The sequence below is a fragment of the Carica papaya genome, chromosome 9 (assembly GCF_054855325.1).
Source record: "Carica papaya isolate Zhongbai chromosome 9, ASM5485532v1, whole genome shotgun sequence".
NCBI classification, from domain to species: domain Eukaryota; kingdom Viridiplantae; phylum Streptophyta; class Magnoliopsida; order Brassicales; family Caricaceae; genus Carica; species Carica papaya.
Genome location: NC_142317.1, coordinates 13414277 through 13430254, shown reverse-complemented (window position 1 = coordinate 13430254; position 15978 = coordinate 13414277). Strand labels below are relative to the sequence as shown.

Sequence of the window (15978 nt, the reverse complement as noted above, 5' to 3'; positions counted from 1 at the left end):
ACCTTTCCCCATGCCCAAGGACCATGTTGAAGTCTCCACCGACAATCCCCTTATTGGCCCATTTCGAGTGACATTCAGATAGTTCTTTCTAAAGGGCAGCTTTCTCAGACTCTGAAGCTCTTTAATACACAAAAAAAAACCACTCAGCACCGTTAGTGTGGTTAACAAATAGATAGGTAACTGCTGTTTCCCCAATCATAGTATCTCTGCAACAACGAGGCTTTTATTCCACATCACCAGAATGCCACCTGCAGCTCTCTTGGCTGGGAGAAACGACCATCCCGCTTCTTCCAGACACCAAATGCTATTAATCATTTATTGAGTAGCACAATTTATTATTTAAGTATTTTATTTTATTATTTAAGTAGTTAGTATTATGTAATTAGGATTTTATGATAATAATAATCACATATAATTAAAAATTTAGTATAACAAAATTTTTTCTACTAATAAGATATTGATTATATAAATACTCTAAGTGTAACAAACTTAAAGTGATAAATAAAATTATTATTTTCTCCTAAAATCTTTATGGTATCAGAGCCAAATAAATCTATTTTATGGTTTTCATTTCAGGACTTTTTTAAACCCTAAGATACCAGAAACAGACTGAATAGAATGAGATCCAGATCAGAGGAAGAGGGGAAGCGATGCAATTCCCTCTTCCGCACGTGCACAGGAAGCTTCGGGCTGAGACGCGCACATCTGCGCACAGGAAGCTTTGGCCGAGCCGCGTTGCACTCAACACCGGGTCTTTCCTTCTTCCTCCGCGCGCAGAGATGCGCGAAGAGCTGATCGACCCAGCTTCTTCCTCCACCGCATGCAGAGACGCACAAAGAGCCAACCGATCAACACTTCTTCTTCTGTCACCGAGCGCAGAGCCATGCGATTTTGCCTCACTCCAATCGCATAGAGCCTCTGGCTGCTACTTACGGCTGGGCACGATCTTCCCCTTTTGCTGCACATAGAGTTGTGTGCAGGGAGTTTTTCTGGCCGGCTGCATTGAGCCAATATGAGCTGTTGAGGTGAGCCGATTTCAGCCTGAGTCGAGCCGCTTGCACCAAGCCGAGCTGAGTTTCAGCTAAGCCAAGTCGTTTCTTTTGTGTCGAGCCGCTTTTTTGAGTTAAACCGCTTTTCGAGCCAAGCCGAGCCGAGCTGGACAACCAGACAGATCTGATTTCAGTATTTTTCTGTCCCTTTTGGCTATTTTGGTGCAAATTAAGGGGTCTGTTTTTCATTATTGGGTATTTATCTTCTTGTTTTTAGCATTCTAAAATGACAGAAACAAAAAAGGTGATAGTTCCCTATTCGCATAACGTCTCATTACAAATTAATCCCATAAAACTTGATGGTACTAACTATCTTGCTTGATCAAATTTTTTTTTATTATTTATCAACGTTAAAGGATTGCAGGAGTACGTTACAGGTGATATAAAGAAACCACATGTAGATGATTTGGAATATAATAGATTAGATTCTGAAAACTCTTTGGTAATATTTTAACTCATCAATTCCATACAACCCTATATTGCACGAACATATTTGTTGCTCGATATTACAGCAAAAATATAAAACGCAACATCTTATACATATTTCCAAGTGGGTAATCACACCTAAATTTATGAACTTCAGAATATAATTCATGACACAAAATAAAGAGAGATGATTATTTTATAATATTTTTTTGAACTGAGTGGATTATGCTCGAAATTAGATTACTATCAAGACTTTCAAGCAGATTGTCTTGCAGATGTCAAATTTTAGAAATTGATAATACAAAACCGAATTTATGATTTCTTAATTGGTTTGAACACCGAATATGATCAAATACAGATTTAGGTACTTGGTAAGAATCATTTTCCTTCATTAGCACAAACTTATACTAATATCTAGTAAGAAGAAAGTCGAAAAAATGTTAGGCTTTACATAACACCAGTTGAGAAAACTGCATTAGTTGTTCAGTTTGACCAATCCAAAGATCTACAGAAGTGTGATACTGTGACAAGCCAAAACACAATAAAAAATCTCGGTAGAAGTTGCATGGAAAGCAACCTAGAGGTCGTGAGAGAAAGAATGGTGGATTTACGAGAGCTCAAGAAAATTTAGTTGAGCCAAGTGAAACATCTGACACACTATCAGTTGGGGCCTTTTCGAATGAGGAGATTCAAACCTTGAAGCATATTCTGTCTCAATTTAACTCTTCATCAACTATGTGTACAGCAAATCTAATAAAATCATAATCTTCGAATAAGGAAGATGATTGACACTAGCAAACTGCAGGATGGTTTTTTAGAACTTGATATACAAGTTGGGCATGAGAGATATCCCTGCACCAACTTAAGGAGGGGTTGAGTAGCATAATTTATTATTTAAGTACTTTAGTTTATTATTTAATTAGTTAGTATTATGTAATTAGAATTTTATGAGAATAATAATCTCACATATTTAGAATTTCATTTTAGTCGAATAAAAGTTTCTCTATCAATAGGATATGGATTGTATAAATGCCCCAAGTGTGACAATCTAAGGATCAAAAATAAAATTATTATTTTTTCTCCTAAAATCTTCATCGTTTTTATATTGATGTCCTCCAGGGTCGCATGTACCATCTTGATGAACCTGATGTCATCACCACTTTTGTCTTTATCCAGGGTATGCTTTCTATCCATGATACTTCTGCTAGAGCTCTGATTGATACAGATGTTATCCATTTTTTCTTTTTTTGTACATTTGCTTGTAAATTAGATATTAAGCCTGAACCCTTAGGTGAAATGTTAGTAGTAGAAACTCCCAACAAGGGGTTTATTAAAAAATCACTATATGTATAAAAATTATAAAATAAAAATTTTAGGAGTAGAATTATTAGTAAATCTTATATTTTTCAATTTTTCAGGATTTGATGTTATTTTAAAAATAGATTGGTTAGAAAAATATAGGAGCATCATTGACTGTGAAAGTAAAGTTGTAACCTTACGATCACCAAAAATGAAATAATAAATTAGTTTTACTATTATCTAACTTCTGAATAAACAAGAATACGGATGCTAATCCCGTTGTATACACCATTCCTACTTTTTGTAACTTTTCTGAAATATTTTCGAAAGATCTACCTGGTCTGCCTTCCTCACGGGAGAGAGTTTTCTATTGATTTGTTGTTTGCAACAAAACCTATCTCAAAACCTGCCTATCGCATGAGTCATACTGAGCTCACAAAATTAGAAAACCACTTTCCGAACTTCTTATCTAAAACTTCATCTGCCCTAGTCATTCCCATTGAGGTGCCCCGACGTTATTTGTGAAAAAGGATGGCTCTCTTTGACTGTGCATAGATTATAAGAAACTCAATTGTGTAATGATAAAAAGTATCTTTTACCCTATATTGATAATCTCTTCGATTAGTTGTAAGGTGCTACGGTCTTTTCGAAAATCGATTTCAAATCAGAGTACTACCAAATGCGGATAAAAAAAGAAGATATTCCAAAAACTATTTTCTGATGCCGATATGATCAGTACGAGTTCAAGGTTATGCCTTTTAGATTAACTAATACCCCTGCTGCTTTTATGAATCTTATGAACAGGATTTTTCGGCATGCATTGGATCAGTATGTCATCGTGTTCATTGATGACATCCTGGTGTATTATAAGAGACCGGAAGAACACACAGTTCATTTGTCTCAGGTATTGGAAACCCTTCGCCGAACCCAGCTATATGCTAAATTTAGCAAGTGCTATTTTTGGTTGGACCAATTCTCCTTCCTTGGCCACGTGATTTCAGGCGAAGGAGTTAATGTGAATCCATCCAAAATTGAAATAGTGATAAACTGGAACCTGCCAACAAATGTCGTTGAGATATGTAGTTTCCTTGGTTTAGTAGGTTATTATCGGCAATTCATCGGTAAATTTTCTAAAATTACAGTTTTGTTGACTCGTCTCATCAGGAAAGGTGTACCTTTCATATGAGATTAAGAATGTGATGAAAGTTTTGCTGAGTGAAAGCATCGTCTCACCTCTACTTCAGTGTTAATCCTCTCCGAAAATACTGCAAGATTTCAAGTTTACTGTAATGCATCTCAAGTAGGATTGGGTTGTGTTTTGATGCAACACAGTCGGGTAGTTGCTTATGGATCCTGACAATTGAAGTCTCATGAACGCAACTATCCTACTCACAACTTGGAGTTGGTGACTATAATCTTCATCTTGAAAATATAGCGTTACTATTTGTATGGTGAGATATTTGAAATTTATACTAATAAAAAAAGTTTGAAATATATATTTTTGCAGAAGGAATTGAACATGAGACAGAGATGTTGGATAGAACTCCTGAAGGACTACGACTGCAAGATCATCTATCACCTCGGTAGAGATAATGTAATCGCAGATGCTCTAAACCGGAAGGAGTCCACTTTGTTGATGCTATGTAGGAACTTCACCTTAACCATTATGGCAATATTGCCTATCTCGCCCACATCCGAGTTTTGCCTGATCTTTTCATGAAGATTTGGGAAGTTCAATCCACCGACACCTCGTAAACAAAAATTTGAGTAAGTTTACTTTTAACGAATTTCTTGATTTTAGGCTCACAGATGATGGATTGTGCAGATTTCGAAATCGAATTTGGGTCCCAGTCGCTGCCAGGACGAATGTTCTTAAGGCTGTCCATGCCTCGAAACTGTTCATCGACCCCAGTAGTACCAAGACGTATTGAGACTTGAGACGTCAATATTGGTGGCCTACAATGAAGAAGGACATTGTCGACTAAATCTCCCGATGCCTTATTTTCCAACGAATTAAGATAGAACATCAGAGACCTGACGGTTTGTTGCAAGGCCTCCCTATTCTGGAATGGAAGTGGGAGCACGTGACCATGGACTTTGTTAATGGTCTGCGCAAGACCTGTTCCGATTGCAATGCAATATGGGTCATCGTTAAAAAGTTGACTAAGACTGCCTATTTCTCACCAATCAGAACCACAGATTCCACCAGCAGACTAGCCCGCCTGTATGCCGAGGATATTGTTCGACTCCATAGTGTCCCCTCATCCATTATGTCAGACAAAGATCCTCAGTTCACCTCCTATTTATGGGACAACTTTTAAGAAGCAGTCGGTTCAGAATTGAATTTCAGCATTGCTTATCATCCGCAGACCGATGGCTAGTCTGAACATATTACCAGACACTGAAAGACATGTGCGCTTGTATCCTCGACTTTTGCAATAATTGGTAGGAATATCTCCCCCTGCGTGAATTTATTTATAATAACCGTTATCATTCTAGCATCGGCATGATTCTATATGAAGCCCTTGTACAATAGGCCCAGCTGTTCTCCTATTTGTTGGAATGAAGTCGAGAACCAGCGTCATTTAAGACCTGATTACATCCATGAGACTATCAAGAAAATTGTTATCATTTGAAGGCACTTAGCCACCACCCAGAATCACTAGAAAAGATACACCGACAATCCTAAAAGACCCCTATAATTTGCTATTGGCAATCAAGTTTTTCTTAAAATCTTTCCTTACAAGAAAAAAATGCGGTTCGGTAAGAAAGGAAAGCTGAGCCCCTGTAATGTAGGACTTTTTCAGATTGTAGAACGTGGACCCATGGCGTACCGTCTTACTCTGCCCCTAGAATTTGCGGGTTTGCATGATGTTTTCCATGTCATCATGCCCAAAATGTACCACCCTAACCCTTCTCACATCATTCCTCATCAGAAGATGTAGCTTCAAGTTAATATGACATATGAGGAAATCCCCACGGAAATCCTAGATTGGACCGATAAAGTTTTGTGCAACAAGAAGATTCCAATGATGAAGGTGCAGTGGCAACACCATAATCTGAAAGAGGTGACGTGGGACTTGGAGAGCGAAATGCGATAGAAGTTTCCTGATCTATTCATGACAAATATGGGAGACCAAATTTTTTAAGGTGAGAGGAATGTAACACCTCGAAAATTTTCATGCTTAATTTTTAATGTAAACCCCTATTTATTCGGGTCCTAAAACCGTTTAAACTCCTTAATATTTCGTATTTTAAATTTTCGGATGAATTTCATATTTTGTATTTTAATTCATATTTTATTTTGTTAAATAATTATTAAAATTAATTATTTTATTTTTTTCGTAAGCAAATTATATTTTTTAATTAAATAAAAAGATTTTAGGAAAAAATGGAGGAAAAAGGGTGAAAAATCCCGTGGCAGAGATCCTGCCCGTGCGCCACCCGGGTGTGTGCGCGCGCAACCAACACAAGATGTGCGCACTGTGAGCACGTCCCATTCGCGTGGTTTGCGCGCGCGCCATCCTCGCGGTAGGCCTGCGAGCAGTAAGCCTGCGCACGCAGCAAACTGGGGCAATGGGCATTGCCTCCGGCAGTGCGCACCACCATTTCGGCGCCATTCGTTTTTGGCTTGGGTGATGAGCCACCGCCACTTGGGCGAAGTGTCGTTGTCGTTTGGGTGGCGTGCCTCCGGTTTTCGCATCACCATAACGTCGAGTTGTCCATCTATCGGTCATATCTGTCAGTCATCACATTTATCTTTTCACATTGACTTTCTCTCTCTTCACCAGATTTCACCACTTGGCGCAAATCTAATGGTTCTCATTTTCTATAAATAGAGACCCTCATCTCACCATTTTCTCATCACTTCCACTTCATTCTTCCATCCATCATGAGAGTTTTAGAGAGAGAGGGAGAGGAGGAGAAGAAGAAAAAGACGTAGGAAAGACTAAAGTTTCGATGAGAAATTTAGTATTTACTTTTAAACATCTTAAAGAGTATTTATAGATTAAAATTAACAAAGTTTAAATTAAATGGTTCCATTGTTAAATTATATGCTTAAACAAAATAATTTTACGTGTTAATGCATGTTTTATGAATATATATAAACTAATTATTTGTATGTGTAATTTAAATAATTAGTGCTTGAGATAAATATTGATATGTGATGCATTAGACAGTAAAAAAATGATTGAGCATGAAATGATGTATAGACATGAGAATTATGTATTGGTATTAGCATGCGTAATTCATAAAATGTTTCGTTTGACTTTTATCTCTGAGAGGTTTGTATTTCTCTCTCCTATGGTCTGAAAAAAGTGAGAGAACCATTCCATATAGATGACGGCGTACCCTTTGACAAGTGGTGACGCGATATGATTGTAGGGGTGACCGTCAATGAAGTACGACCGTGACCATAATTAACATGTAGGACCACTGTAGTTGGCACGACCCTGATCATAAATCGTGACATGATTTGATAAGCCGTAAATATGCTGTTAGTTTGGCAAGCCGCAAATTGCTGATATAAATGAAATGAATTGGTCATTCTACATAAGCAGTCGGGAATTCGTATTGTCCTCGATAAATGGAAGTCAGAACAATTTCGTGCGAAAAATACTATGAAAATAGCGCATATAATGATTTATTTAATTTTTTCTATTTTCAGCATGATTGATTTGATTGACATGATATGACTTTGACTTGACGTTTTCTTTATTAAATTAAATCGATTTCATAATTAATAATAAACCCTGACATGACTCTTGATGGGAAGAAATGATGATACTTTTAATTATCGTTGAAATCTTATGATATTATTTAAATACTGTTTTTTTTACTGAATACATGAAACTCATTCTTTTCTATGTTCTCCCCCCAGATGAGGAAGATAGTAAAGAAATGATTACTGACTTACCCCTTGAACTTTTTGAGGATCCCGTGGATCCATGATCTTTTATAAGTGCATGATTGTCTCGCACTCTAATGAGTCCATCTTTTGTAGAGACTTGTAATTAATTTTGTTTCTACCTCAGTTATATATGGATCTCTATTATTATTTTGTAAAAGATTGTAATTATTTGTCCTGCTGCATACATTTATCTATTATGCACTCGTCATCTATTTCTGTATCTACCACCCTCATGCCTTAATTTGCATTTAGGATTTCACAGTTTGACTCCACCCCAGTACCATTGTTCTTCATTTTCCCATCTTCATAATTAACAAAACATTAAAGTCGCTTGAGTTCTCTCACTCCACCCTCTTGCTGTTTTTCTTAGTCTTTCTACTATGGGTTGAGTCGGATGAGAGACCTCCATTTCTTTTTTCAAGTTCAAAAAATAATGATAAGGCTTGATTTTCAAATCCGTCAAACGTCATACTAGGAAACTAACTAATATTGCCAATATTCTATAAAACTCATGCAGAGTAAAACTGCGCTTCATCCACTTTGACTGGAATGGGCATTGTCACAATTTTGTTAGGAGTCGGGTCATCATTGGGTGTGAGAATAGGAATTAATTCTAGCCCTGATTCCTCAATCGGAGAGGTAAAGTTTTCTTGTAGCAATACCACATCAAGAAGGAAAGATGAGGGAGGATAGGAGGAAGTGACAAACCCTTTTTCATTGTAGATTTTGACTATGCCCTCTTTCAACAGTCGACTAGGGTTTGAGGAGAGTAGGCTAGCCTCCCCGGCGACCCGAGTTAGGAAGAACCCCTTTGCTGTAGATTAGGGGGAGTTTGATCTCAGGGTGAAGATAGAGGGAAGAGTTTTGGGTTACATCTATTTTAATGAGAGAGAAGAGAGATTTTTAGAGAGTTTTAATTGACATATGGACATTTTTGGCAAAGAGATGTTTGTAGTAAGGGAAGGTAGGAGACAGGAACATGTGGAACTATTGCATAACCTTAATGAATTGGAGATAAACGAATATGAATCATTGCTAAGTGTTTTGACTTCAATATTGTTTAGTGCTGACCAAGATCAACCAATATGGTCTCTTAGTGCTACAGAACAATTTAGCATAAGGACTTTTTAAAAATTCTTGACTAAAGAAGAGACAAACGAAGGAAGCTTCCTGTTTACACAAATTTGGAGACTTAAAGCACCTCCAAGGACAACATTTTTCACTTGGGAAGCAACGCATGGGAGCATTTTGACTATTGATAAGTTAATGAGAAGAGAGAAGATTATGGTGAATTGCTATTGTTTATGTAAGTGAGCAGAGGAAACATGTGATCACATCTTTCTTCAATGCCCCATTGCCCAGAGTTTATGGTCTATAATTTTTGGGATTTTGGGTAAAAGTAGGTCATGGCAGGCGCATTCAAGGAAGAACTATGGGCATGAAGGTTATAGTGAGACGGAAAAAGTATTTGGGACTTATTCCACTACTATTTTTTGGATGGTCTAGAAGTAACGGAATATGAGTTTTTGAGGAAATGAAGGGCAATATTGATAAAATTAGACAGAGATGATTCCAGTTCCTTGAAGTGTTGATAATGAAAAAAAATCTGTACTCCATAAAGAACCTAGGTGAACTAATTGATATACTAACCGATATGTAAATTCTTTTTATACATGGTTTTTGTATTCTCTTGGTGCATGTAATTAATACACTTTATATTTTTTATTTTAAAAAAAGAAAGTAAAAAAGAAAAATAATCATTAACAATTAGAAAATTTACTCCTATATTCAGCTTGCAATTTTTTTTATATAATGAACAACTTATAAGCTACATTTTATCAAGCACATAAATAAATTAACACAACTTACAAACTCGTACTTCTAAATACTGTAAGATTTTTTTTTTTAAATATCATCTAATAGACTGTTAAAGAACGCAAAAAGCTCTATAACCAATATGTTCCTAAAAAATAAATGAACTCGAACATACTCTTAATATTTTCTAGATAAGTTTGATATTTTTTCTCATCTACAAAGTATTACAGACACATTTTTATTTTGATAATATTTCTTAATATGGTAATTCTTCGCCTTATTTAGGATTATCCACTCCCCATCCCCAATCCAACATTATGAAACCCATCCTTGAGTTTTGATGGCACATTAGAAATTTAAATGCTTCTTCATGTACTAGAGAAATCTTGAACTACAAAATATGCTTTGCTTGACAAACTAACAAGGTCCTAAACATGGATCTCAAAGAAACAAGGAAGTAAGCATGACAAATTCAACAAGAGGAGAACTGGCATATTTTGGTTACCAGTCGTTACACTCCAAAAAGAACGACATACTCTGGCTTGTTATGCCATCTACCCTCGCATCTCCAATATCACCTTTACTCAAAACTTCCAACTTTAGATCTTCCAAGGAATTTAGTTCTCTACCACTTAGTTGCCTAATAGGAGATTCAAGGTTTCTGTTAACTTTTGAACCATCCGATTTCAACCATCTTTTAAAGCCAGCTAAGCTTATCAATTAGGCTCCTCATTGCCACTCTATCATCCATCTTCGTTCTATCTAGAGGTGGTCATGTTCTGGAGTTCTGTTTTAGAAGCAAAAGAATTGTGATTGTCTGACATGGAACATTTGTCCCCTATATTTTAGGCCCTTCCAAATAATACAAGACATGGCTATATGCACCTACAGATGCTCAAACTTTTCCATTTTGTTCAACTAAATACCCGGACTTTTATTTTAAACAAATATATGTTCAATGTTTCTCATTAAGTTCAATTAGATGCTCAACCTTTTAACTTGAGAAATTAGGTGCCAAACATTTCTTGTTGTATTAATTGGGTTTCTATGATTTATGATTATAATTGATTGTTTTTTTTTTTGCTAGGTAGCGGTATTTTTATTTACAAAATTATTAGTACAAAAGGGGCAAAAGATTAATACCAAAAAGAGTTATCTTAAAATTAAAAAAAATTATAGTCGTTGTCCTCATTCTATTCATCACTCTGCCTTCAACCTTAAAAGGACATAGAGCAATGAAGGCAATGAGAACAACATGCCAAGTGGTCCAAAGATTTATTTAACATAATCATAAATATAAAGCACTCAACTAAAAAATTTTATATTATACTTACTTAAATATAATCATAAATATAAAGCACTCAACTAAGCAAAATAAGATCGACACCTAATTGCTCAAAATAAAAGGTCAGCCATCTAACGGAAGAAGATGAGAAAGATCCTATTTTTTTTAAAATAAAAATGAGAAAGATTCTTGTTTATTGAAAATAAAAGTTTGGGCATTTAATTGAAGAAAATAGAAAATTTTAGGCACCTTTATGTGCATTGTATCGTATGGAACCTCTGTTCCCTCTATTTTCAGCATTCCAAATTAATACTAGATATCTAATCAACAATAGTGATCATACAATAAATATCCCTTTTCTCAGAATGTAAATCATACAATAAATATCCTTAAAGAGAACCTCAAGCTCCAAAAGTGTTTTGCCAGTTTAATGTGACAAAACTTGCAACTTTCTAGAATTGCAAATTATTCAAATTCCTTCCACGTTCATATTGATTAAAAACTTTAAATAAATTATCTCAGTTCAGCATCTATAACAAAGAATACAGTTAAGAACAACATGCTATAAAATAAAATTTGAAAATGAAAGGGGGGGGGGAGGAAGGAGGTAGGGTCAATACTGCTCAGATCAGCTTCCGAGACATCTCAGGTTGGCTAGCAGTTGCCCTGAATATGGTGTAGCTTGACCTACAGACTGGTGCTACAACACCTACACAGTGGCCCCACATTACTATAACCTGTCACTAGAGCACGATAGGTTTCTGGTGGAAGCCCTGAAAGGTAGCTTTAGAAGTGGACATTCTAGATCAATGATGGAATCATGACAATAAGGTCGATAGTATGAATATCTGAAGAGGCATCAATGGTCATGACATTTGGACAAAGGTGAGACAGTTTTTAATAGATTGAGCAACCAGTACTGAAGTCTGTATGATGGCTAGTAGCTTCTAAATGCAGCAATTTGGGTGGTCTGAATTTTCGGCGAAGACATTCTTTCTATTTTTCCTTCTTGAAATTTGAACCAAAACTTTCAGATGCTAAGATTTTGTTTCTAGATTGGGGATATCAACAGTAGCAGGATGAATTAAGTTTAGGTTTTAGTACCAAATACTGCAGGACCTGGGAGAGTTCAAGTAAAACTAATAGAAAATTAAACATGACAGGAAGACAATAATCTCAAAACTCAAAGTTCAACTCAAAATTCTTAACTCTATTCAGTACCCTTCATGATCAAGCATACAATCAGCAAGAAATAAAATACCTGACAAACTTCAAACTAAGCTACAATATAAACTAAACAAAATTTAACACCCTAAACTTCTTATACTTTCTAAAAGCTAGATATCCTAATAATACATCAAATATCATTGTCATTTTGGAATCGAATCTTCCAGTTATGCATTAGAACCACATAATAAATACGGTATCTTGGTTAACCTTGAGATATATACAGTTATATATATATATCCTAAGCCTAAAATATTTTACGATAATCCAACTAATAGATATCAAAGCAACAGAAAACATAAAAGAAGAAACAGGTGGATTAAAAAATAAATGAACCACATATACATTAACAACTGGGAATTTGCAGACAGCATACCTCAGAACGAAGATATGGAACAGATACAGTTGTGAACACAAACCCTGCAATAATATAATATGAAGGTGGTCTGCCCTTGCTATGTGCAGGAATAAGCCTTCTATGAGAAGCTAGTTTGATGCTGAAATCAAGAGTTTCAGAATCTCGGAGAACCTTTATCACTGCCTCATCCCCAGTGTATTTCTGGGACACAAGGTAACTAAAACTTATTCGTTCCCCATGTCGGAAAGGTACTGAATGATCAAGATCAGAACTACCATGTCAGAAACGCTCAGCAAGGATTTACTACAATGGCTAAGAAACAAAGATTTGGACTCATTCACATTAATATTTTGCATATTGAATGATAGTCAAGCAAGTGCTGTATGTTTGATCTTCCTACCATGCATTTCTCAAGGTACTCCAATAAAATTTCAATAGGACATGACTTGTCTTTTTTAGATACCTCTTATCACACAATTTAGAATTCAAGCTTACAAAGGAACAACTTAATTTCAGAAGTTACTCATTTAATTTAATCCTGCTCTTTTTCCAGTAACTCAGATAAAGGCCACAAACAAGAGTAGCTCCGGATAAAAAGTTTCCTTAATATTTGCAACTGAAATTACATTCTAAAATTGTCAAGATACGGAGGATATATAAATACATAACAGAACATGCACGATATGAACGAAGTTTTCTTCAGTACAGAAAGCAGGTACAGAACAAATAGGATTACCCAAAAACTATGCAGAGTATATGCCATATAAATAATGAATACAGACTTACCAGTTCCATCATTGGCAATATGAACCTCATCAAAGCTGAGAATAATATCTGATGGTTTCAAAACCTCAGATTCTGGGGAAGTAGGATCTAATCTTCTGATACGAACACCCTTCTGGTCAGGTTTCATGCCCATTGCCTTGCGGAAATCAGGATTTTCCATCTTCTGCCACTCAACCCCAAGGATTGGGAACCCTAGCATCAAGGTGGAGGACCATTGATTATGCAGAAGGACAGTTCATGCAGCTGATAATGTTAATAGCTTGTCGTTGCAAGTTAATTTGGTAGGAAGCTAATATGTGGTGATTAATGACTACACTTAATACCACATGCAAAATGTCAAAGATGCCACTGAGTTACCTGTATATGCTCCATTTGTCTCATAATCCTGGATGAAGTGCATGATGACTGGAGTTGGTATCACATACCCTATATTCTCCACATCTTCATGTTTAAGGGACTGAAATGCAATACCTACACAGTTTCCCTTATCATTAAAGGCAGGGCCACCGGAATTTCCAGAGTTTATAGCAGCATCTATCTGCAAGGGAACAATCCAGAGACAAGATCAGTAAGAAAATAAAAAGAAAGATACAAGGATATTAGTCAAGGAACTGAAAATGTGCACTCCAATGAGGGTGGAAATGAAATCCCCTAACCTGCAAACCCAATAGCTCTGTAGACCCATGAACATAGGATAGGATCTCTATTCGGGAAACAACACCACTTGTTACAGAAATTGTGTCACCTCCTATTGGATAGCCTACAACAGTCACAGCATCCTGAAGTGCTGGCAAGTCCCCAAACTCAACAGGTGACACCCCTTCCCAGAATTCATCATCATCAACTGTCAGCAAGGCTGCAATATGACATACAAACTGTTAACAACATTTATTTCATCATGGACTTGCAAGAGGAACTGATATAGGGTCAATTAAGGTTTATTTTGCTTACTTGATGATTTATACAGCTTAGATATCACATCTAGGGTTCCAAAGCATCATAGTCGATAATTGAAAGAAAATTCTCAGAATAATTTGTATCCTGATAATGATATCAAAATCGAGACTATAAAGGCATTTATAAAGTCCTAGGTAACTGTTCTCAAATACTATTCGAGTAAGAATTTTTGAAAAGATTGAATATTAATACTATCACTAAGGGATAGAAAACCTAATTGTACATAATATAGGAGAACATGATTTAAATCCGAAATGATTAAATATTAACACAAAAGTAATTTCCCAAATAGCCAGGTTGCGGATATGTGCCATCAATTCTCCCTATTGCAGAAAACCCTTGGCTACATCAAGTTGAAAAATTTAGAATCTCAAATGAAGATCAGGAAATCACCAATATGCCGCGCACGCGAGCCCTTTTTGGATTTCAGTTGTCTGGTGAGTTCTTTGGTGATTTCCGGCCGAAAGGAGAAATTTTGGCGATTTCTGGCTGCAGCGCGTGCGGCGGTGCGTGAGGTCCAGTGGTTGGCAGTGTGGTTCTCTTGGGTTTTTGTGTACAAGGAGGTATTTTATTTTATCAGAATTTCTAATTTATTTACAGTATTTTTTGGTCTCTGACTGTTGTGTTTTTGGTATTATAAATGACATATTTTTAATTGATGAATTGAAATGAATAACAATATTGTCTGCTATTACTATCGTGAACAAGGGCATATAAAGCGATACCATAAGAAATTCCATAATCTCAATCGGAGGACAGATCGCTAATATTGTTGCTACTACTGCTACCTTATTTTCTGAGAGAACTGTTATAATTTAGTTGATGAGCATATTAAATTGACTTAGTATTAGAAATCTTTGAATCAATTTTCTGTTCTTGCTGAATTAGAGAAAAAATATCTTCTCTACTCTTCAAACAGATGGGTGATTGATTCTGGTGTTACAAACCACATAATAGGTAATTCTAATATTTTTTCTAATTTTCAACCACACAAAGCACATTTTCCTATAACTATTGCTGATTAGTCGGCATATAATATTATGGGTTTAGGGACCACAAAACCAACATCATGTATTACTCTGTCATCTGTATTAAGTCTAACTAAACTTACCTTCAATATGATTTATGTGAGTAAATTTACATCTTTTTCTTATCATTATTATTCAAAATCTTATAACGAATCAGATTATTGGTAAAAGAAATATATGAGATGATCTTTACATTTTTTATACTTGGGTACCTCGATCAGTTACTTACTCTAATATTATCTCTCCATTTGAAACACATTGTCAATCAGGACATCCATCTTTACCTGTGTTGAAGAAACTATATCCTCAGTTCCATAATGTACCCTCATTGGATTATGAGTCATGTCGCTTTACAAAACATTACCGTAATCTATTAAGTCCAAGGGTCAATAGACGAGATGAATCTGCTTTTGATTTATTTCATTATGATATTTAGGGCCCCTACCCTGTTCCGTCCAAAACTGGTTCCAAATATTTCGTCACTTTTGTGAATGATTTTTCTCAAATGACTTAAATATATTTTATAAAGAATCGTTCGGAAATATTTTCTCATTTTTGTGCTTTCTGTATTGAAGTCAAGACATAATTCAATATTTATGTGCATGTATTGAGGAGTGATAATGCTAAGAAATATATGTTATATTCATTTTAGAAGTATATGACTCAACACGAGATCCTTCACCAATCCTCATGTGTTGATACACCATCTCAAAATGAGGTCGCAAAGAGGAAGAACAGACATTTACTTGAGACAGCTAAAGCCCTCTTGTTTCAAACACAAGTCCTTACGTAATTCTAGTCTGATGTCATTTTCATAGTTTATTTTTTGATTAATC

The 15978-nt window shown here is 35.7% G+C and overlaps 1 protein-coding gene across 3 annotated transcripts in view; it reads right to left on the bottom strand.

Moving 5' to 3' along the window:
- LOC110810130 (protease Do-like 9) overlaps positions 1 to 15978 on the bottom strand; it is a 54351-nt gene that overhangs the window by 11908 nt on the left and 26465 nt on the right. For all 3 annotated transcript variants that reach the window (XR_015816056.1, XM_088210624.1, XM_088210625.1), the window contains exons 2-5: positions 13814 to 14013; positions 13515 to 13695; positions 13158 to 13349; positions 12390 to 12622 (exon numbers count right to left, since the gene is read on the bottom strand). Coding sequence is in view for 2 of the 3 variants with exons in the window: in XM_088210624.1 (XP_088066750.1) it covers positions 12390 to 12622; positions 13158 to 13349; positions 13515 to 13695; positions 13814 to 14013 (806 nt within the window). In the remaining variant the exon portion in view is untranslated. The remainder of the gene's footprint in view (positions 1 to 12389; positions 12623 to 13157; positions 13350 to 13514; positions 13696 to 13813; positions 14014 to 15978) is intronic.